Source organism: Zingiber officinale, chromosome 11B (genome assembly GCF_018446385.1).
Source record: "Zingiber officinale cultivar Zhangliang chromosome 11B, Zo_v1.1, whole genome shotgun sequence".
NCBI classification, from domain to species: domain Eukaryota; kingdom Viridiplantae; phylum Streptophyta; class Magnoliopsida; order Zingiberales; family Zingiberaceae; genus Zingiber; species Zingiber officinale.
Genome location: NC_056007.1, coordinates 79,015,932 through 79,041,226, shown reverse-complemented (window position 1 = coordinate 79,041,226; position 25,295 = coordinate 79,015,932). Strand labels below are relative to the sequence as shown.

The 25,295-nt window shown below is 37.9% G+C and overlaps 1 protein-coding gene and 1 non-coding gene across 2 annotated transcripts; one reads left to right on the top strand and one right to left on the bottom strand.

The window, feature by feature from the left end:
• Positions 1-2,820: 2,820 nt before the first annotated feature.
• Positions 2,821-2,892, top strand: TRNAD-GUC. Its single transcript has one exon. It is a non-coding gene; the product is annotated as a tRNA-Asp (tRNA).
• A 2,709-nt stretch (positions 2,893-5,601) lies between these two features.
• Positions 5,602-22,943, bottom strand: LOC122034078. Its single transcript, XM_042593208.1, has 3 exons — positions 22,933-22,943; positions 6,192-6,488; positions 5,602-5,892 (listed from the first exon to the last, which is right to left on the bottom strand). The coding sequence occupies exons 2-3, from the start codon at positions 6,381-6,383 to the stop codon at positions 5,602-5,604; spliced, it is 483 nt and encodes a 160-aa protein (XP_042449142.1). The 5' UTR covers positions 6,384-6,488; positions 22,933-22,943.
• Between the last annotated feature and the right edge of the window lie 2,352 nt (positions 22,944-25,295).

The window sequence follows — 25,295 nt, the reverse complement described above, 5'->3', positions numbered from 1 at the left end:
ATATATATATATATATATATATATATATATATATATAATTTTTTAATAAAATGTGAGAGGGTGCGGTCGCACCCCCTCTCCTCAAGGTGGCTACGCCCCCTAGCTGGAAGCTTTAGCTTGACAACTCAATCTAGATGAGTCAACTAGGGTTGCACATCTAAACCCAACGTAAGTGAGAGTAACTTTACACTTTTTATCCTACTCATTACGTGTAACTACTGTAGGGAAGCAAGGTTCGATGGTTCCAGGTGGTCGGAGGGAGTTGGGGGCGACTGCTAATGATACCTCTTGACAAGAAAATTTGAAGGGTCCAAGTGACTTTATCAGGTTGGGGTGATTGAAAGAAATGGGTGACCGGAGCAACTTTTAGGCGACATGGCATTATGAGCAACCCGAGCGAGTTGGGTCAAGATCAGGGTTAACCTTTCTCCTAGCGATTGGAGGGAGTCCAATCGACCGAGAAGCTTTGTTAATGTTATCTAATAGATAACAATTGCAACTACGCCAGCACCTCCCAAGCGATCGGGGAGTCTCCAGGATAACCTCGAATCATGGCAACTCAAGTCAGGCCTCAGCTAGTTAGATGCACTAAACTGTCCAAACTTGCTCAAAAATGTCATCCTCTTCTACTAGCTTATCATGTTCACTTTGTTACAAGTTGTCAAGCATTGAATAACAACCACTCTATGCTCCTCATCCTAGAGTCCATCTCACCAAGGCTTTAATCCCTCAACTCCATGTCAACCTTCACTCCTTGCATTTGATTTCATCTCATTATGATCATCGAGAGTTGACTACATCATACCAACAAGCTTACTTCAAGTCATCTTTTGCCTCAAATCTGAGCTCACCTTGTTACAAATCATTAAGCCATCAAACCAACTTTGTCAAGTCACCACATCTATGAGCTCGATGTGCACTATGTCAAGTCCCTACATGCTTGATAAACACATAAAAACATAAACTAAACCTTTTCTCAAGCACATGAGGTATTATTGCACCAATAAAGTTCCCTTAATATTAAGCTCCCCTTTAATTTGGGATTCTATTCCTGAGTTGGATACTATTAAGATAACTCTTTGCATTTTGATTTAGGAGAGGCTTACTAACGTAGATCTCTACAATGTCATTATCCCCATCCTAACATGTCGCTTGCATATATAGAAAGCAAAAAAAAACGATCACAGATAACAAAAAGAAATGAAAGCCAATGAAAGTAAAATAATTAGTAAGAGTTGTAAAGAGGATATGAGCAACTTGAGTTTTAATTCATATTATTCCTTATACTTTTAGTTTCACATTGTTAAGTCAAGAACGTTGGAAGGCCTTATATATGGAATCCTTCCATCCATGTTTAGCAATGCTAAGGGGACTTACACGTATGTGTGGGCTGAGCCCAAATCAGGTGGTTTCGGGGGATTCGAGCCGAAAATTCATAAACCGAACGCGATCATCGCGCGCAGGGGGGGGGGGGGGTGCAAATCCCCAGCTCGTGGGCCTCGCGCTTGCGGGCGGCCTAGTTTGTTTTTGCCAGTTTTGTGACCTGGTTTATTTTTGTTGATCCGGTTTGGTTCTGTCCCTCGCACCTGGTGGTTCGGTTCTGTCCGCGCGAGGAAGCGAAGCAGCGCGACGGCATCTGTTCGGTTCTGTCCGCGTCGCGTGAGGATGCGAAGCAGCGCACCCGCGCATGAGATGAGGAAGCAGAAGCAAAGCGTGCGTCGCTTCCTCTGCACTGCTTCAAGTGTATAAATACACTTCCTCTGCTCCTTCTCAACTCACTCCGAACAAAGCAAAGCATTCCTCTGCTCTCTGCTTTCTTCTTCTTCTTCTTTCCAAGTTCTGAGGCTTGGTTCTGCGATCTGAGGTTGAGTCCGAGTGCAGCGTTCGTCTTGGAGTGCACCTACGAACGGCGCGAGCGGTTGTCGGATCTTGGGAGAATTTTGCCGGAGAGCCTCTGCACCGTGGGCGGTAATAAATTCTCTAAAGATAATCGGCAAGCCCGACGCTTCAACCGGAGATACATAAATTCTTAACCTTACTCTTATTACCGTTTATTATATGCTTGTCATTTATAGGTGCAATTATAGATTACTGTGTTAGCATAATCATATCACAACACAACTTTTGTGATAAAATACATAGTTGTGCGTTGAAAGATAATGACTTTGTTTGGATGTAGACTTCTTGAGATATACTTTTTTGTGTTTAGAATTCTAAGTGGATCATAAGTCTGAAGCCATTACGTGACATATCAATTAGAAAGGACTCGATGTGGGAATAAAAAATAGAATGTGGATATCTCATGATCCATGAGGTAAGCTCAAACGATTAACCTTTCAAGACACATGGAATTTTAAAATTATTTATTATATGCAAAACATAAACCTAGTAAATCAAAGTATGTACATATTATTTTTATAGGATGTGAATAAATAACATTTGAGCAATATAAGCACTTGATTAGAGGAGTTTCGAGAATGTTTTCATGCAACCTCTCCAGCTCAAAGCTCCCAAAGGCTTATATAAGAATAACTCTAATGATCATAAGTTATCTGTCTCTAGTTGACTACAATATCCTCTAACCAACTAATTTGGTAAAATTTTATCTCTGGAAAGCAAATGGCTATGTCACTGATCAATTGGAATTGCTCAAGCTTCTAGTATTTTCTCAAAATGAATCTTTGCGTTCAATCAACTCCCCAATGGACTGACATGCTTGATAAACTGAATTCACTTTTCTTCAACTAAATGTATTCAAGTGTCCTTCCTTACGTAAAGTTATAACTAATAATAATTTTAAGAGATGACCACTTCAATAATGTCGTTGTAGTATAGTGGTGAGTATTCCCGCCTGTCACGCGGGTGACCCGGGTTCGATCCCCGGCAACGGCGTTCTTTCACGTTTTCTAATTTTTTTTCCCGTTTGCTTATTTTCTAAACCGATGGGCGATTCCGGCGATCATGGTCGACGCAGTAGCCCCGTGGACGTCGCCCAGCTCAACGCTGCCTCCTATCTCGATCCCCACTATTGGTATGGCAGCTTGCTACTCTTCTCCCTCTCTTTTCCTTCGCTTCGCTTCGCTTCCTGCCTCAATCTCTGTTCTGACTTCATAGGGACGAGAGGTTCGCGCCGCCGAGGAGCACTATGAATGGTTCAAAGACTACTCCCACTTCCGACACCTCCTCCGCCCCTTCCTCAATCCACCCCACTCGGTAACTTCACCGTGTTCGCTTTCTCACTGACTCGTCCGGCATGCGTGCATAGTTATAGCATTCAATTTGTATTCTTTGGTATATTGCTAGGTATTGGAGATCAGTTGTGGCAACTCGCTGCTCTGCGAGGAGCTTCACAAGGATGGCATCGCCGACATGACCTGCGTCGACATCTCTCCTGTCGCGGTTGAAAGGATGCGGAGCCGCTTTCGAGACAAGGGACATGAAGGTGATGAGTCTTTAGTAGGATTTCCGCTGCTCTTGCGTTGTTTGTGGAAATGTCAACATCGACGGTCTGACATGAAGGTTTCTTTTTGTTTTCCTTGCACCGCCAGGCATCACGGTGGTTCAGGCCGACATGCAAGACCTACCTTTCGGCAGTGAGTCCTATCCTTCAATATTGTGATCGAGAAAGGCTGAAATGCTCTTTGGACGTATAATTCACTTTTGCAATCTGTATCATAACTGCATTTTCCTTTTTCTTCCACCTTGCTTGATTGGTGATATTCATGTCTCATTATATCAATGTGCTTACTGTCAATGAAATCAACTGAATAGCAATTTCTATTAGTTTATGCTCGTTCTTTAGTGGCTGTTTCAAGTTGTTAAATTAACCGAATAATGCTAGTTTGAATTCAAGGATTAAGTCCAAGTTGGTGGGCTTAAATCTTCCTTACGCAATTAGTTGTTATTAAAGAAATTAAACTCCAATTAAGTGATCTAACACTTTATACATGGAGTTTAGATTATTAGATATGGATTTAATATATAGATCCGTTAATCCGGTTCATTAACATGAATGATTTATTAATGATGAGTAACTTTTAACATGGATGATCTTATATGATGGGCTTTGTATATAAGGAGAAACTTCCTTTGATTTGGACATCTTGAATCAAGAGGGTTTTGGAGAGCTTCTTTTCCTTAGACTCTTTCCCATTGAGACCCAGCTTCGGTTGTCGTCCAATTTTGTAGAAGATCATTTCATGTTTGCAGGAACTCCGACAATAAGAAACAATGTCCCTTGTGATGGATTCAGGTTAGCCTTCGCTTGTTGTATTCGGATTTCACTTTTGCCATATTATGATAGCTAGATCATGTTGTATATGCATCATTTAGTTTATTATTGATATATTGTTGACAAAATAATATGTTGCCGGAGATTTTTTGGGGACTTAGCTTAATTTAAAATTACACATAATTTAAATTGAACTTACAATAGAGATGACCTAAGCGGATAATCTCAGACTGCCAGCAGGAGCTGGTTTCTGTCAAGTGATGAAGGCGGATTGCACAGTGTTGATAGAGCTGGCTGAGCGGTCGGGCGGGCAGGTCAGCATAGCAGAAAGTTTCGTGCAGGAAGATCAGCCGAACGGGTAGAGCGACTGATCGGGATGTAGAGCCAAGCGGTCGAGCAGACTGGCCGAGCGAGAGGCCGGCCGGGTCTAGGCAGGCCGAGTGAAGCAGACAGGCCGGTCGGGTAGACAGGCCGGGCAAAACAGACAGGCCAGGCTGTTAGAGAAGTCCGTCAGGCGAACAATGGCCGACTAGGCGACCTGACAGGCTGAGGAGCAAAGAGACTGGTCAGGCGAGCTGGTGCTGATCGGGCGAACATACAGGCCGGGCTGTCAGAGAGACTGGACGGGCAAAGATTCCGAGCGGGCGAGCTGAAAGAGGCTTGCATGAGTCGCAGTATCCTTGAAACAGATTCGCCCCACATCTAACTGTGCTTCGAGGCTTACTAGGGTCGTCTGTTTTCTAAGATACAACGACCACTATAAAAAAAAAATAGCTTTTCGCAGCGCGCAAATTCGCTTTCCTCAGCGCGCATTGCGTGCTACACAATTAAAAGCTGTTAAAAGTCTTAAATTATTGACAGCGTGCTTTGCGCGTTGCGGATAATATTATCCACGGCGTGCTTTGTGCGTTGCGGATAATATTATCCGCGGCGTGCTTTGCTCGCCGCGGATAATACTTTCCGCTGCGTGCTTTGCGCGCTGCGGATAACATTATCTGCAGCGCACAAAGCACGCTACAAATAATAGTTTCCGCGGCGTGCTTTGTGCGCTGCGGATAATATTATCCGTAGCGTGCAAAGCACGCCGCGGAAAGCATTTTTATGCGCTAAGGATAATAATCTGTAGCTTATAAATGTACGCTGTTGATAGTCTTAACTATATTAAAAAATATATTAATTTGATGAAAATAATAAATCAAAATTTTACAACAAATTTAGTGCAAATAAGTCCACAAAATTAACAAAAATCATAGTTTTTCATTATACCAAAAAAATTTAAAGATCTTAAACAAAATACAAAATTTCTATCAAACTAGTTATTACATAACAACAATTAAACTTACAATCCACACAAATTAGTATATTATGTATCAATCACACAATACTATAAATTTCGATAACCATGCAACCGTGCTTCCTATTGCATCATTAAGAAATTGCATTTCATCATTTGGTCGAATTAGGTCCACCTTTTCTACCAAAACTTTATCAACCCAAACTTTCCAACATGATCCACCAAGAATAACATGATGCACTTTTGTGTTTGGATCTGTGGATGCAATTTGACCTTCTGCAACAACTAATTCATCAGCAGACCAATGAAGCAGCTTACATTTAGTATTAGCACAGATATCTCCACGACTCACATTTCTCAAATTTGACTGTAAATAAACAATACAAAGTTATTAATTCAATCATATATATTTTTGTAACAATTTTGTTTCAGAAATACATAATTTTATGATAATCACCTAAAAAACATGACTAAAATCACCACTTTTTTTGGCACCAATATTGATATCGCTATTGCTACCAAATTCATTCCCAATATCGCTACAAATGTCACCACTAGCAATATAATTTTATAACCAAATCGTGTCAAACAATGTCATCATGATAATTCAAAAGCATTTAAGTGTACATATCAAACTTATTTTATATATATTGTTTACTTACTAACCTGTTCTAGATGATTTTGTTGTCTCATACTTTGTAAAAACATAGACTTCATTTCTTGCATTTCTAGTTGATTTTGTTGCCTCATTTCTTGCATTTGTTGTTGAACATTTTGTACTATAGTTTGAAGTTGTTGAACCATTCCATTTTGTTGCACAAAAGCTCCAACTTTCGATGGTGTTACTCCAAAGCCCATTCCACGCACTCTACCCCGAGCTTCTTTGCCAAACACAATGCTAATTGCATCATCAACAATATTAGTTGTGTTTTGAGATTCGGGTGGACATTCTAATATTTTTTTCTGCAACAAAAAATAACTTTCAATATATTATCATTAATATAATAGATAACTATACTGAACATCAACATATAATGCATGTAAATGAAATCAACATATAATGCACGTAGTTCAATAAAATCACATGTACGTACTTCAATAAAAGATCTAGTTTGTTGTTTTAGATAATTATTCTAAGAAATTGATATAGGCCCAATAGCACATCTATGTTTATGCAAATGTATGCCCATTTGTTTTCTCAATATTGCAATAAAAACCACAATTATCATGATTGAACAGAATGATTTGCTCATTCAAACTTTAGAGAACTATATCAAGCTAAATGATCAAGTAAAAGGAAAAATTCTGGTATTTGTAAATGAAATTTGGATGACTTCAAAATCAAAAGGAAAGAACGACTAAAGTTGGCCAACAACATTCTTAAGCACAAAGAAGTTATAAGTTATAACTTGAGAATTACTTTATGAAGATTTCCTGCATGGAGATTGGAAACACGTGCAAGTTTGGTTAGTGTGGAATGAAGCTCCTTTACATAGTTGGTTAATGAAAGAACCAAAGGAGCCAAAGATTGATAAGCTTCACGAAGTCTGAAAATATAAGTTTGGTACAGTTGGAGCTTCTGTTCAATATAATCCATCTATTCTCCAAAGGAAACTCCTTGCTTCATTTGATAAGGTCATGATGCAAAGAAGAACAGTTAGAGCTGTGTATTGTATGATTTCGTTAGCATTCTTGGCCATATCTTAGATCCAAGTAATAGACAAGGAGTTATAGAAAAAACAAGATTAGTGGAATACTTGCTTAACATGATAAAAGTCTTTCTACGGAGACATTGGTAAGAGTATAAATGGAGTTCTTAAGTATAAATGCTTATAAAAAACCATATCAATGGAATAAAATTCCAAAGAAATCTAAAATGAATGAGCATGCTTACCATTTTCTCTCCAACGACTTGAGTACTGGGCTCCCCATTTTTTTTTTCTTGTGACCTTCAATCCAAACTTACAATCTCGTAATTTTTGTATCTATCGGACTTGTCTTTTCCTTAAATATAAAAATATATACAAAATCATTACATCATAACTTAAAAGATGCATATATCATTAATTATTACTTAAATTATAATAAATTAAAAATAATTACCATAATGTGAGTCAAATGAGCATAACTCCTCCGACTCATTGTGTGAATGTGGTCTTGTTTTTCCCTCATTGCTCTAAATCTTGCACTCTTTTCCTAAGATTAGTCAAAATCACATAATCAAACTCTCCAACATATTAAAACTTAGTAGTCTCTTACCCAACCATAGTATTAGAATAAATTCAGTGCATTCCCATCCAACTCATGGCCTAAGTGAATAAATACTTACTTGAAAGGTAGATGATAATGTTCTCTGTATAAACAAGTCCCACTGATTTTGGTCCATAAATTTAGGCTTCAACAAACTAAGATCTCGTGAAGCCACTCGACTTGTTTTAACTTCTCGTACAAGTATTTGCAATTTGAATTTTCTATCGCGCCACAATTTAGCTAACTTTTGAAAAATTATTTTCTTTTCCCAATCCTCAACTTTATAAGTCATCTGTACATTTAATAACACAAAAATATGTCTACATTTTGTTATAAAAATGGAAATGAAAAATTAAGTAACTAAATATATTACCTGAAGACAACTCCACATCCTATCTTTCACTTCTTCATCAATAACACTCCCTCCATCTAATGTATATGACACAAATTCCTTTATCATGCAACCTAGAAAGAAGCGTACTTCATTGAATTATCTCCAATCGGCTGTCCAAACTCATTACGCTCCAGCTCTTTGCACTTGTCTTGGCCACTAACCATTTTCAACTTTGATGCACCCCGTCCTTTTTTTCTTATCAATTTTCTCATCAACAATTGGTTCTTTACCATGCAAATCTTCTGATGAATTGGTTGAATTGTTAGAGTCCAATTTCGATAACTTATTAGTTATATTTTCCTGTTAAATAGCGAAAAGAGATATTGAAATGTCTTTAGTAAAATAAACCAACATTTAAAATAGAATACAATATCACCTGAATTTCAGCTACAGATCCTTTGCCACGTTTTTAACCATTTTACTCATCTTTTGAAAGCTATGTAATGACCTGGTCAAACATGTAATATGACATGATGCATTGCTGAAAATAAATAAGCAGACAAATATATTGAAACACTAAATAAAGAGTTATGCAATTATTGATAAGAACATGTATCAATCAAAATAAATAACTATAAAATTTATAGTTGAAAATGTCCATCATTTCTCAATCACATCAATTCCCTTACACTCATTCCTTGAGTACGGTTCTTTCTCAGTAATGTTAATCTCAAGTTGGGACACATCAAGAGGTGTTGATGACGTATAAGCATCTTCTTCAAGCGTGTTCATGTTATGAATATCTCGAGGCGGCGCTTTTAGCAATACATACCAATTTGATTCATCATTATCCTTATAATAGAATACTTGCTTTGCTTGTAATGCTAAAATGAAAGGATCACTTTCAAAAGTTTTTAGTCCTTGATGTAAGTTTACCAGTGTAAAACCATCTTCAATTTTGATACTAGTTCCAGGATTGGCCCAATCACATCTAAAAACAGGCACTTTAAAAGAATAGTAATCTAGCAAAATAATATCTCGAATAACCCCATAGTATGATAATCTTCCTACTGTATGTGAATCGTCATTAGCATTAGATTGATAAATAGTATCGGCTTCAATTGAAACACCACTATCTTGTGTCGACCTTCCAACATCAATTGTGTGGAACCAATATCCATTTACAATATATCCTATATAAGATGTAACGTGCTTTCTAGGACCATGTGCTAGCCATTGAATTCGACCTGAAGAGTTAACAGAAACCTGTTTTGATAACCATTCGGCAAATGTTTCCATATGTTTCTTTTGTAACAATGTTTCATTACTTGAGAAACGACGATTTGTTTGTTTAAGCTCGTCAATGTGCATCCTATTTAAAATCATTGAAGGGAGATGTTAGAATGCATAAGACATGTAATAGATCAAGACTAACAATATGAAATTAACTACACTCACTGTAAGTAAGGTTCAACTTCTGCACTATTGAATAATATATATCAATGTGCAACTTGCAACACGTGGTCCTCTAAAATCTTTTCTTTCCCTTTAGAAATTGGGCGACCTTCTAATAATCCATCTTCCAAATCATCATTCCTATTAGAACGACTACCAATACTATAAGCCTTTTTTTATATAAGCACTACAAAATATCATTCGTTCTTCTGCGAGGTAACACTCAGTTATGCATCCTTCTGGTCTTGCCCGGTTCTTCACATACCCTTTTAGTGTTTTCATAAATCTAAATCACAAAGCAAAATTCAAATGAAAGAAGTGTTCTAACAAAATATAAATCATTTTATAATATTAAAATTATCAAAAAGAATAATTATTCTTTATTACCTTTCAAATGGATACATCCAACGGAACTGGACTGGTCCACACAAACGAGCCTCTCTTGCTAAATGAATTGTTAAGTGAACCGAGATAGTAAAGAAAGCAGGTGGAAAATACCTTTCCAACATGCACAGAATTTCAACAATATTCTCCTCGAGTTGTTCTAAACGGTTCCGGTCTAATACTCTTTGACATAATTCATTGTAAAATGCACCCAACATAAATATAGCATTACGTGGACCTTTCGGTAGAAGATTTCTCAATGCTACTGATAGCAATTGTTGCATTAGAATATGACAATCATGAGATTTCAGCCCAATAAGCTTACGCTCTTCTACAGAAACACAGTTACCAATATTTGAACTATATCCATCGGGTAACTTTATTTTCTTCAACCTAGAGAAAAACACATCCATTTCTTTTCTAGACAATGTGTACGGTGCAGCGAGCAAATGATATTTATTTTCTCCTTTTTCTTGAGGATGTAATTCTTGTCTAATTTTTAAGTGTACCAAATCTTTGCGAGCATTCACACCATCTTTGGATTTTGTCTTCAAGTTTAACAATGTGCCTATGATATTCTCGCAGACATTCTTTTCAACATGCATCACATCTAAGTTTAACAATCTGGCCACTTATGATCTACTGTATGCCAAGCCACTGAATCAACTGGATGCCACATCATATGATCTTGACTTTTGTGGTTCGAGTGCCAAATCAACTCTTCAGCCTTTTCTTTTGATTTAAATATCCTTTTCAATCTTGGTATCACTGGAAAATATCGTAGGACCTTCTCAGGAACTCCTTTACAAACTTTGGTAGTGACTTTGTCTATCTTCCATCTTGAGGAACCACACTTCGGACATGAGTCCAAATCTTTAATCTCTTTTCTAAATAGACAACAATCATTTGGGCAAGCATGAATTTTCTCGTATCCTAAATCAAATGGTTTTAATAATTTTCTCATTGTGTAAACAGTTTCTGGAAGTGTGTTGTTTTCTGGAAGCATGTCACCTAAGATCTTAAGGAGCTCATTGAAACTATTGTCTGTGTGACCATTAGTAGACTTGTAATTATATAGTATGACGACTGCCGACAACTTTGTATAAGCTGTACAACTAGGAAAGAGAGGTGTTTCTGCATCTTTTAATAAATCATCAAACTCATAATCTTTTGCCTCAGACATAGTGTGTCTAACCTTTTCTTCTGGCACAAAAACATCCTTATATAAGTGATATGCCTCTCTACATTCATCGTCTTTTTGAACTCCTTTTGAACTACCTTCATCTTGAGATTGTGAGTTATAAGTTTCACCATGGAAGACCCAAGTAGTGTAAGTAGGATCAAACCCCTTAATAATTAAGTGGTCGTTCACTTGGTCAAATTTCATATACTTTTTATTTTTACAACGCTTGCAAGGACATAAGATTACTTCACGTGTTTTTGCATAGTTCCTAGCTTGTGAAATAAATTTTTTTACCCCTTCTTCATACTCAGGTACAAACCTTGAAGGTAGATGCATCCATTCCTTATCCATCTCGTGAATAAACCTTTTTCATTTATATGAAATAATTATGAGATTTTATCAAAATATATGTATAAAAAAACACCACATAATAAATAAAAAACTTAAATATAAAAAATTGATTCCTACATCATAATATTTTAAACAAATAAATATCATGTGTCATAGTAGTATTTACTAGCCATGTCAATGTTGGAGTGTATACTGAAAGCCTAAGCTTTGTAAACATTCATTATGAATAAAGAATCACATTTGGTCTAATTATCTACATTTATTTTGTAGTTGTTCATTTAATTTATATTGTAGATAACATAGTATGTGGTGTCACATACAGAAGATGATGTTATCAGTACCTTATAAATTATAAACAGTAGCTCACGACCAGAATGGAAAGGAACAAACCATTAGAAGGTCGTAGTGTAATTAGGTATTAGTTTATCTTGACTATATAATTACACTAGTACACTCAGAGTGTATTGAGTAGGACCATTTGAGGTCGTTCCTTTTATACTGACTTTATAAAGGAACAAAGACCTCAGTTATTATGGAAGTGTGTGCTCTTAATCCTAATATAATAACAAGCACATATGTTTGATATTTATTTCTTTAATTTATCAATGGGTGAGATTTAGTTCGATGAATCAATAAACCCGATAAATTGGGAAATGGTATCACTCATAGTGTGTGTTGTTGATTATAGAAGGAAACCGTGTCCTAGTGATACTAGGTTGATAATGTCCTCAAGAGGAGCTCATAAAGATTGTCATGTTAAACCCTACGGTGGACTTAGTCCGACATGATAATAAGGTTGAGTGGTACTACTCTTGGACTTAGATATTAATTAAATGAGTTGTCGGTAACTCACTTAATTAGTGGACATTTGATATCTTAAACACAGGAGATTAACACACTCATAATAAGAAGGAGCCCAAAATGTAATTTGGGATTGGTGCGGTAGTTCAATGATAGTTCTCTAGTGGAATGAATTATCATTGATAAAATTAAGTTGTGTGTTCGGGCGAACATGGGATGCTTAATTTTATCGGAGACCAAAACCAATTCCTCCTCTCGGTCCCTATCGTAGCCTCTTATTTATAGAGTACTATACCCACATATACCCACCTTCTATACCCACCTAAAGGGGGCCGGCCAAGCTAGCTTGGGAACCAAGCTAGGGCCGGCCTAAGCTTGGGTTTAAGGTGGCCTAGCTTGAACCCAAGCTAGTAGGGCCGGCCATAATTAAATAAAAAAGAAAATTAATTTTAGATTTTATTATTATGTGGAAGATATAATTTAAAGAGAATTAAAATTAAAATATCTCTCTTGTAAAAGATTTACAAAAGATTAAAGAAAGAGATTAGATCTCTTTCCTTATTTGTAGATTGGAGAGTTTTTTATTTTCTCTTTAAAATTATTCACATGTTAATAAAATTAAAATTATAGATATTTCCTTTTATTAACCATGAAGAGATTTTTAAAGAGAAATTTTATTTTTTAAAATTTCCGAAAACAAATAAGGAAAGTTTTAATTGTTGATTAAAACTTGTCCAATTTGCTTCCTCTTGATGTGGCCGGCCATTAGAGTTTATTTGGGAAATTTTATTTTATTTTTCTCAAATAAATCATGTCAAGGAAATTAAGGAAATTTTATTGTAATTAAATTTCCTAATTTGCCTAGGCCAAGGAATATAAAAGAAGGGGTGAGGGTGCCTTCACAAGACACAACCTCTATTATTTTCTCTCCCTTTCTCCTTGGTGTTGTGGCCGGCCATTACCCTCTCCTTCTCTTCCTCTTGTGGTGGCCGAATACTTCATCTCTCTTGGAGTTCTTGTGGTGGCCGGATACTACTTGGAGAAGAAGAAGAAGAAGGAGAGAAAGCTAACATCTCTTGGAGCTTGATTAGTATTTTGATTTTCTTCTTTGGTAAAGTTCTTCCTTTGTGGCCGAACCTTGCTTGGAGAAGAAGAAGGTGGTTGGTGGTTTCTCATCTTGGTAGATCGTTGCCCACACAACGTCCGAGGTTAGAAGAGGAATACGGTAGAAGATCAAGAGGTTTTTCTACAAGGTATAACTAGTAATTTCTATTTCCGCATCATGCTAGTTATTTATGGAAATAATACCAAATACAAGAGGCTTACGTTCTAGTATTTCGAATATGTTTTTCAAGTTGTGTTCTTTTGTTTCTTTCTTTTCCTTGTGATTTGATTGTTCTCTTTGGTTAACCTAAAGTTATTTTAGGAAATTAAATATTAGCTTTCTATTAAAGGTTTTGTCTAGTCGGTGGTGGTTGCTCCCATATCCAAGAAGGCCATGTGCCTCGCCACGTCGAACCTTTGATGGAAATTAATATTGAATGGAATGAATAACTTAAGGAGACTTGGGTCGAACGTGTTAAGTTCTGCAGTAGATCCAAGTCAAAACCTAAAAGAACAAATAGATGAAGTTTTTGATCAAATGTGTTAAGTTCAGCAGGTCCAAATTTAATTTAAAAGAACACCTGGTAGCTCGGAAAAGGTTCAGATCTTTGTACAAAATTTTTGTACAGTGGAACCTATAGGCTTTCCGAGTAGCAACCAACAATTGGTATCAGAGTTAGGGTTTTGCCTCTGTGTATTTGGTATTTAGTTTAATTATGCACATGTCATACATAATTTAGGCAGGTTAATAGTAGGATGTGCTAACTCTATGGATGCAGGATCCAACTATTATGGCTTTTAGTTAATTATGTGTGTGATTGGACCCTTGGACATATCAAGGGCAATTTATATGTGTGTGCATGATTGTATTAAAATACAGGAGGTGTATTTAGTTTTATTAGGATTTTATTTTTGATCTAGATACATGTACATTCCTTTTATGGAATATAGGATCAAAATGTAAAATTCTATTTATGTCATGGATCGAATCTTGCAAAGCGTGGAACCTTCTAAGGACCAGAGGCGCAGAGGAACTCGGAGCAAGATGGATGCGACAGTTAGACCCGGTGGCGGTGGCCAAATATGGCAGCAGCTTTGGATGACAACACACGGAGGACAATTAAAGATAAAAGCCATAATAGTTGAAAATTAGATTTTCTATTTATTGCTTTTATATTGTCTTGTATGTGCATGTTAGTTTACAAGTTTAGTAGGCTAGCATAGTTAAAATTCCTCATTTATAAATAACTAAGTGGGAGAGGATTTTTAAGTAAATGCCATGGTCTCCATTACTGGTTTGTAAGTGATGCAAACAAGCTTGCGTTGGCTCTAAGTGCCTTCCTCCATAACGGATGAGCTTGTTTGCGGATCACTAGAACAGACTTCCATTTTGGATGACTATAGGAAGTTAATTAAGAGCGTGTGATCTTCCCCAACGGAAGGGGCATAATCTTATTAATGGACTTAGTGTCAAGTAATGGTGTACACTTAGACACATCTAATAGTATCCTCCCAACGGAGTCACCGCTATTATTTGTGTGACCAAATAATACCAACTATTAATTTTATTTGTCAAAAGTTAGGTTGACAAGATAATAAAATTAATGGGTTAAAACCCTCCTTTTACAAATGTTGAATTTGTATCGTCCACACTAACGTGGCATACAAAATTCACGGTGTTTTAAGGTGTTGGTTAATTTAAAATAGTATTGTTTGAGGAATCAATATTATTCTAAATTTAGAGTTCTGACCAAAAGTTATTTGTGATTCTTAGGATGACTTTCAACCCACTGTCCATCATACTTCAACAAAATAGACTTACTGGACCAAATTACATAGATTGGAAAAGAAACCTGGATATTGTTCTTACTGCTGAAAGCTATAAATTTGTACTGACTGAGCATTGCCCTGATGCACCCACTGGTGAATCTACCCAAGAGGAGATTGAATATCATAGGAAATGGGTAAAAGCAGATGAGATGGCGCGGTGTTACATTTTGGCTTCAATGTCAAATGTATTGCAACATCAACATAAAGATTTACCAACGATTTATGATATAATCTCAAGGAACTCTTTGGTCATCGATAGGGCTTCTAGACAAGAAGCTATGAGAAAGATAATGACAGCCACCATGCAAGAGGGTACTCCTGTAAGGGATCATATCCTAAACATGATGGCTTATCTGAACGAAATACAGATCCTTGGAGGAGAAATTGATGGGGAAACCCAGATCGATATGATCCTCCAAACGCTACCTAGAAGTTTTGAGCAGTTCCGCCTGAACTATAATATGAATAAAAGGATTTATTCATTAGGGGAACTACTGACAGAACTTCAAGCGACAGAAGGATTATTTCGTCACAATTCTCAAATTCACTATGCTGAAAATGGTTCTACTTCTAAACCGAGAGGAAAGAAGAAGAAGAAACAAGCTGGCTCAGCAAAGAAAGTGAATAAATCTCAGAGTATGGGATTTAAAGCTGGAATGAAGAAGCAAGTGCTTCATCTGCAAGCAGGCAGGACATTGGAAGGCGGACTGTCCTCGTAAGAACCAAAACAAAGGTATATCTCATACTCTAGTTGTTGAAACATGTTTAGCGGTGTTATCTACCAGCACCTGGTGTGTAGATACGGGAGCCACTGATCATGTCTGCAATTCCTTGCAGGGGTTCCAGGAAACCTGACGACTATCTGAAGGGGAGATTACTGTCTACATGGGCAATGCTACTAAGGTGGCAGCTGTTGCAGTGGGAGACGTCTACTTATCTTTTAGTAGAAATAGAAATTTGGTTTTAAGAAATTGTCTTTATGTACCCAGTTTTAGAAAGAATTTAATTTCAGTTTCTAAACTATTTTTAGATGGATATTCAGTTTCTTTCAGTAACGATGTAGTTATTAAAAGAAATAATGTGATTATCTGTTATGGTGCATTGGTTGGTAATTTGTATACTTTAAATCCAATTTCTTCCACAAAGCAAAACATGGAAATTTATAACTCATCTTCTAATTCTAATAAAAGAAAAGAACCTTCGGAAATGAACCAAGCATATCTTTGGCATCTAAGGCTTGGTCATATTAACTTAAGTAGGATTCAGAGGCTTATAGCCGATGGACTTTTGAGTTCATTAGAGTTGGAAAATTTTCCAACTTGTGAATCCTGCTTAGAAGGTAAAATGACCAAAAGGTCGTTCAAGGCCAAGGGGTATAGAGCCAAAGAAGTGTTAGAATTGGTTCACTCTGATTTGTGTGGTCTCTGTCCAAGCGAGAGGAGGTTTTGAATATTTTGTCTCTTTCATGGGCGATTATTCAAGATACGGATACATTTACCTAATGCGCCGAAGTCCGAGTGCTTTGATAAGTTCAAAGAATACAAGGCGATGTGGAGAAACGATTAGGTAAAGTATCAAGACACTACGATCTGATCGTGGTGGCGAATACCTCTTAGGAGAGTGTAGGAATTACTTATCGAGGTCGGATTCAATCTCAATTGTTCGCACCGAACACCCCAATGTAATGGTGTAGCGAGCGAAGGAACAGGACTCTTATGGAGATGGTTAGATCGATGATGAGTTATTCGAATTACCAAATTCGTTTGGGGATATGCTCTGAAACGCAGATTCCGAACTTAGTACCTTCTAAATCAGTTTCTTCTACTCCCATAGAATTGTGGAATGGGCGAAAACCCGTCTAAGACATATTCGGATATGGGGTAGTCCAACACATGTGCTGAAACCAGATGTTGATAAGTTAGAATCTCGTACAGAAGTTCGCGTGTTTGTAGGATATCCCAAAGGAACGAAGGTGGTTTATTTTATAGTCCTAAAGACCGAAGGTCATTGTTAGCACCAATGCCCGCTTTTAGAAGAAGACTATATAATGGATCACAAGTCCAAGAGTAAAGTTGTTTTAGAAGAACTTAGAGAGGACATGTCTACTTCATTACAACAAGACAAGATGAAGTACCACAAGAGACGCAACACGTGTCACACATGATACACAACCACGCACAGTCTCGTCGTAGTGGGAGGGTTGTAATGCACTGAAAGATTCATGTTTTGGGAGAGTCTTGGACTTGATCCCTAGTGAACCTGGCCATATGATGAAGCACTCCAAGATATAGATGCAAGATCTTGGCAAAAGGCAATGAATTCAAATAGAGTCCATGTACTCTAATAAGGTGCGGGAGCTTGTAGAACCACCGATGGTGTAAAAGCCGTTGGATGCAAGTGGATCTACAAAAGGAAAAGAGGGATGACGGGAAGGTAGAAACCTTCAAAGCTAGGCTTGTTGCGAAAGGGTACACTCGTAAAGAGGGAATCGATTATGAGGAAACCTTTTCACCGGTAGCCATGCTTAAGTCTATCCGGATACTCTTATCCATTGCTGCTCATATGGATTATGAGATTTGGCAAATGGATGTCAAGACAGCTTTCCTTAATGGAAGTCTTGAAGAGAACATCCATATGAAGCAACCAGAAGGATTTATTGAAAAAGGCAAAGAGCATCTAGTATGCAAGCTCAATCGGTCCATTTATGGACTAAAGCAAGCTTCAAGGTCTTGGAACATCCGGTTTAATGAAGTAATCCAGTCATATGGATTTATTCAAAGTCCGGATGAGTCTTGTGTATATAAGAAGTGTAACGGAAACGTGGTGGTATTTCTTGTACTATACGTAGATGATATTTTGTTAATTGGCAACAATGTCAAGGTATTATCAGACGTAAGGGTATGGTTGTCCAAACAATTTGATATGAAGGACTTAGGAGAATGTGCACACATTCTTGGGATCAAAGTTATAAGGGATCGCAAGAAAAGAATGTTGTGTCTATCCCAAGCTTCATATATAGATACAATCCTTGCTCGTTTTAGCATGCAAGACTCCAAGAAAGGTTTCTTACCTTTTAGACATGGAGTAGCTCTATCTAAAGAGATGTCTCCAAAGACATCAAAAGAGATAGAGGACATGAAAGCAGTTCCTTATGCTTCGGCTGTAGGAAGCCTTATGTATGCAATACTATGTACGAGACCTGATATCTGTTTTACCGTGGGCATGGTTAGCAGATATCAGAGTAACCCTGGACAAGGACATTGGACTGCTGTGAATCATATATTAAAGTACCTGAGAAGAACTAGAGATTATATGCTAGTCTACCAAGCACACGATTTGCTCCCTGTGGGTTACACAGATTCAGATTTCCAATCAGATAGGAACAATAGTAAGTCTACGTCAGGCTATGTGTTTACTCTAGGAGGTGGAGCCATTGCATGGAGGAGTGTTAAGCAGAAATGCGTCTCGGACTCAACCATGGAAGCTGAGTATGTAGCAGCCTCTGAGGCAGCTAAAGAAGCAGTATGGCTCAGGAACTTTCTAATGGACTTAGATGTGATTCCTGGTTTGCCCAAGATCATCACAATTTATTGTGATAATAGCGGTGCAGTTGCAAACTCGAAGGAACCACGAGCTCATAAGGCGAGTAAACATATAGAGCGCAAGTACCACCTGATACGAGATATCGTGAAGCGAGGAGAAGTTGTCATCGCCAAGATTGCATCAGCGGATAACCTGGCAGATCCTTTCACTAAGGCCCTTCCGGTGAAAGCTTTCGATCGGCATGTGGAGGAATGGGAATCAGATGTATGGTAGAAGATATGGCAGCTTAGTCATTAGTATAAGTGGGAGATTGTTGGAGTGTATACTGAAAGCCTAAGCTTTGTAAACATTCATTATGAATAAAGAATCACATTTGGTCTAATTATCTACATTTGTTTTGTAGTTGTTCATTTAATTTATATTGTAGATAACATAGTATGTGGTGTCACATACAGAAGATGATGTTATCAGTACCTAAACAGTAGCTCACGACCAGAATGGAAAGGAACAAACCATTAGAAGGTCGTAGTGTAATTAGGTATTAGTTTATCTTGACTATATAATTACACTAGTACACTCAGAGTGTATTGAGTAGGACCATTTGAGGTCGTTCTTTTTATACTGACTTTATAAAGGAACAAAGACCTCAGTTATTATGGAAGTGTGTGCTCTTAATCCTAATATAATAACAAGCACATATGTTTGATATTTATTTCTTTAATTTATCAATGGGTGAGATTTAGTTCGATGAATCAATAAACCCGATAAATTGGGAAATGGTATCACTCATAGTGTGTGTTGTTGATTATAGAAGGAAACTGTGTCCTAGTGATACTAGGTTGATAATGTCCTCAAGAGGAGCTCATAAAGATTGTCATGTTAAACCCTACAGGTGGACTTAGTCCGACATGATAATAAGGTTGAGTGGTACTACTCTTGGACTTAGATATTAATTAAATGAGTTGTCAGTAACTCACTTAATTAGTGGACATTTGATATCTTAAACACAGGGAGATTAACACACTCATAATAAGAAGGAGCCCAAAAATGTAATTTGGGATTGGTGCGGTAGTTCAATGATAGTTCTCTAGTGGAATGAATTATCATTGATAAAATTAAGTTGTGTGTTCGAAGCATGGGATGCTTAATTTTATCGGAGACCAAAACCAATTCCTCCTCTCGGTCCCTATCGTAGCCTCTTATTTATAGAGTACTATACCCACATATACCCACCTTCTATACCCACCTAAAGGGGCCGGCCAAGCTAGCTTGGGAACCAAGCTAGGGCCGGCCTAAGCTTGGCCGGCCCTAGCTTGAACCCAAGCTAGTAGGGCCGGCCATAATTAAATAAAAAGAAATTTAATTTTAGATTTTATTATTATGTGGAAGATATAATTTAAAGAGAATTAAAATTAAAATATCTCTCTTGTAAAAGATTTACAAAGATTAAAGAAAGAGATTAGATCTCTTTCCTTATTTGTAGATTGAGAGTTTTTATTTTCTCTTTAAAATTATTCACATGTTAATAAAATTAAAATTATAGATATTTCCTTTTATTAACCATGAAGAGATTTTTAAAGAGAAATTTTATTTTTTAAAATTTCCGGAAACAAATAAGGAAAGTTTTAATTGTTGATTAAAACTTGTCCAATTTGCTTCCTCTTGATGTGGCCGCCATTAGAGTTTATTTGGGAAATTTTATTTTATTTTTCTCAAATAAATCATGTCAAGGAAATTAAGGAAATTTTATTGTAATTAAATTTCCTAATTTGCCTAGGCCAAGGAATATAAAAGAAGGGGTGAGGGTGCCTTCACAAGACACAACCTCTATTATTTTCTCTCCCTTTCTCCTTGGTGTTGTGGCCGGCCATTACCCTCTCCCTCTCTTCCTCTTGTGGTGGCCGAATACTTCATCTCTCTTGGAGTTCTTGTGGTGGCCGGATACTACTTGGAGAAGAAGAAGAAGAAGGAGAGAAAGCTAGCATCTCTTGGAGCTTGGTTAGTATTTTGATTTTCTTCTTTGGTAAAGTTCTTCCTTTGTGGCCGAACCTTGCTTGGAGAAGAAGAAGGTGGTTGGTGGTTTCTCATCTTGGTAGATCGTTGCCCACACAACGTCCGAGGTTAGAAGAGGAATACGGTAGAAGATCAAGAGGTTTTTCTACAAGGTATAACTAGTAATTTCTATTTCCGCATCATGCTAGTTATTTATGGAAATAATACCAAATACAAGAGGCTTACGTTCTAGTATTTCAATATGTTTTTCGAAGTTGTGTTCTTTTGTTTCTTTCTTTTCCTTGTGATTTGATTGTTCTCTTTGGTTAACCTAAAGTTATTTTAGGAAATTAAATATTAGCTTTCTATTAAAGGTTTTGTCTAGTCGGTGGTGGTTGCTCCCATATCCAAGAAGGTCATGTGCCTCGCCACGTCAGTACTGGGAACCTTTGATGGAAATTAATATTTAATGGAATTAATAACTTAAGGAGACTTGGGTCGAACGTGTTAAGTTCTGCAGGAGATCCAAGTCAAAACCTAAAAGAACAAATAGATTAAGTTTTGGATCAAACGTGTTAAGTTCCGCAGGAGATCCAAAATTTAATTTAAAAGAACACATGGTAGCTAGGAAAAGGTTCAGATCTTTGTACAAAATTTTTGTACAGTGGAACCTATAGGCTTTCCGAGTAGCAACCAACAGTCAAAGTATTATTCACACACTTTAAAGACTGATAATTTGTTTTTTTTTCTTTTTTAGTTTAATATATTTAATCATTATTTTTGTGTCCATTTATTCTTGTTACCCATATCAATCATTGTCTCTAATGATATACTAGTGTCAAAAGATCAAACAAAATATATCAATGGTGAGAACTAAATAATGTGCATTTCATGTAAAGCAAGGGTGGCATAACTAATAGAATTGTATTAATATATGCATGTAACACACAAGATCAGTTAATTCTAATCTAATTAGCGTGTTCCAAATCAAGATAAGAAAATGGAAGGTGTTAAATTATACCATCAAGATAAGAAAATGAGAGGGGTTGAATTATACCATCGATAACGTGCTTGTAAATTGAAACTAGTAAAATACTTGATCATTTTATAAAGAAGAAAGGCATGACTCTTGGAGCACAAATATTGCAAGACAAATCGAAGCATTAAGCAATCGAAACTAAAAAATCTTTTATATAAATCGCTCACAAAAAGAGGATGCGAAATTGTAATTATTAATCCAACTCCTCCACTACACTCTATAGAATTGATCATCCCTAACCAATTTTGTTAAATCAGAATTAATCTATGTTGTGGGAAGAATTTAAAAGAAAAATAATAATAACAATTTGAGACACTATACTCCAAAATCATTTCTAAGAAGAATAAGAGGAAAGAAAGGAGGAAGTAGCTAACCTTCTCAGCTACCAAAGAAATACATCTCTCTCGATATAAGCCCCAAAAAAAAACTTATACCACATTCCACACTCAGTGCATGGCTAGTATAAGGCAACTGTAGAGGAATATGAATGTTCCACTGTGATGACTGGTTTCAATTTGAATTACCCAGCGAAATAAATGTGTTTCAACAATGCCATCCAATATGGAATGAGATTTGAATCCTTGTTAATAATACCTTCTGACTCTTAAAAAAGATAGGCAATGATATTCTAAAAGATCACAAGTCAAAAATTTGTCGACTAATAGAAGTGCAATAAATTGCATAGAGAGCTCTAGGAAGTATGAAAAGGAATAGTCTAAAATATGAAACCCAAAAGTTTAGCAGGTACATTAGACAGCAGACAAACAGAATCACATAATGCAATTTGCTTGGAGGTGAAACAAAATCTTGGAAACACATCTGATACAGACTAAAACCAGATGTCATTAAATGTAACTACTAAGTTCTAGCATACATGACCAAAGTGGCATGAAAACTCATGAACTGGGATCAGGCATGCAATATAAATACGTCAAACAACTGGAATGGGGGTCAAAGAAAAAAACTGATAGAACAATGTTGTGCTGGCAATATGAACATGCAAGATTAAAATCTTCAATGTAAGTAGAATGAACATAATATCGTAAAATATATAAATACACTCGAGCTCCAACTTATGAATAAAACTACTTGTTGTAGAGTGTCGCCCAAATAAGTTTAGGGACTTAGAGATTAGGGTTACCTTTGGCTTTGAGCTTTTGGCTTGATGTAGAGTGTGGAGTGACTATCAAAGGGCTTGCTTACTCTTGCTGTGGTCCTATGATACGGAGAGATGGAAGGAAGTTTTGCAGCAGACGACGGCGAGTGTGGAGAGGCAGAGTGGAGTCGTGCGGCCGGCGATGGTCAGTGCAGAGAGGCGAAGAGGATTCCTACGGCTGGTGGCGGTGAGTGCCGAGAGGTAGAGAGGAGTTCGGTGACGGCGACGGTAGTGAAGAGTGTTGGGGCAATTTCCCTAGGTCAAGGTTGGCCAGTTTGACTAAGCTTGAGTCGGAATTTGAGTTTTGATGTTTGATAATATATGGAGATTGCTAGGGCAATTATCTGGTTGTGGAGATGGTCAAAGGGTTGACCAGGTTGATGAGAAGACAAGTTAAGTAGGTTAGGGATGACGGGAGACTTGACTGGGTAAGTCCTAACTGGAGGTTAGGCATCTGTAAGTCCTAACTGGAGATTAGGCGTCTGGAAGTCCTAACTGGAGGTTAGGCAGTGGTGAAATCCTAACTGGAGTTTAGGCAGTGGTAGATATCCTAACTAGAGGTTAGGCGTCTGGAAGTCCTAACTGGAGGTTAGGCAGTGGTGAAGTCCTAACTGGAGTTTAGACAGTGGTGGAAGTCCTAACTGGAGGTTAGGCGTATGTAAGCCCTAACTGGAGGTTAGGCGTCTGGAAGTCCTAATTGGAGGTTAGGCAGTGGTGAAGTCCTAACTGGAGTTTAGGCAGTGGTGGAAGTCCTAACTAGATGTTAGGCAATTGGGAAGTCCTAGTGAGGAGTCAGGCAAGTGGAAAGTCCTGGTGAGGAGTCAGGCAGTTGGAAAGTCCTGGTGAGGAGCCAGGCAACGGAAAGTCCAAGTGTGATCTTGGCAAAGGAGAAAGTCCTGGTGAGGAGCCAGACAATTGGAAAGTCCAAGTGTGATCTTGGCAAAGGTTGAAAATCCAAGTGTGGTCTTGGCAAAGGTTGTAAGTCTAAGCATGTGGTCTTGGCAAGGTAAGCCCTAGTGTGACTTGGCAAGGAGAACTCGATAACTAGGATGAGGCCGAAGGAAGCTCTTGAAGGCAAGGTGTGAAGGATGGGAGATATCCGAGGGACGTAAGGCTGATGGAGGAGGCTAGAAGGCTAGTTCGAGGTTAGTCGAGTGTGATGGTATAATCCGACAACTAGGATGAGGCCGAAGGAAGCTCCTGAAGGCAAGGCGTGAAGGATAGGAGATATCCGAGGGACGCAAGGCTGATGGAGGAGGCTAGAAGACTAGTTCGAGGTTGGTCGGGTGTGGCCAAATACTAGGCATGGAGACCCAACAGGTCACGGTTGACCGGGAGTTGGGTTAGAGGCTTTGAACTTGAGTTTGGGTCAAGTTCAGGCTGATCAATCGATCGGGCGATCGATTGAACTAGAATTCAATCGATCAGTCGATCGATTGGATTGTGCTACGATTGTGGGAAGGCCCAATCGATTGGGATGTGAAATCGCGAGCACAAAAGCTTTCCCAATTGATCGGGCAATCGATTGGGAGCTGCTAATCGATTGGTCGATCGATTGGGCAGCAGAAGCTCTCGCGCGATCGCGAGAGCACAGAAAGGTCCTGAATCGATCGACCGATCTATTCAGGAAGTCCCAATCGATCAGTCAATCGATTGAGAAGTGACCGTTGCGCAGGATACAGGTGATGGACGGTTGCAATGAAGCGGTGCTGACGTGGCAATCGATTGGGATGAATTGGATCGATTGAGAGCACTGTTTAAAGCCTGGGCGGAGCGTTTTCTCCGTAGATCTTTTGTGATTTGTTTCCTGCGATTTTGCTGCGATCTTCAGCGACTTTCTCCGATCTTCACCGCCAGTTCTTGAAGGCTCTTGAGAGTGTTCTCTCAAAGTTCAAGAGGCAACAACAAGCACAAGTAAACAAGAAGAGAGTGTATTCATTTGTATTTATATTTCTCTTTCTTGTGTGAGTGTTGTATTGTAATGTGAGTTTGTACGAGGCTTCTCAGCCTCCGACTGCGACCGAGAAGGAGTGTTTCATAGTGGAGATAGTGTGTCGTATGTGGATCCTTGGATTAGTCACCTCTTCTTGAGGTGGATACCAAGTAAATCTACTTGTTAGCATTGTGTGAGTCTTGTACATTATTTCCGCTGCATATCATCATCAAGACGAAGCAAACCGACGCAAGCGTGACGAACCGCTATTCACCCCCCCTTCTAGCGGGCACAAAGGTCCTTACAATTGGTATTAGAGCGAGGTCACTCTTCTATGGACTAACCGCCAAGAGAGCAAGAAGCTAGAGGAAGAAGAAGATGGATTTGGGAGGACCACTCGGATGGGACATCCAGA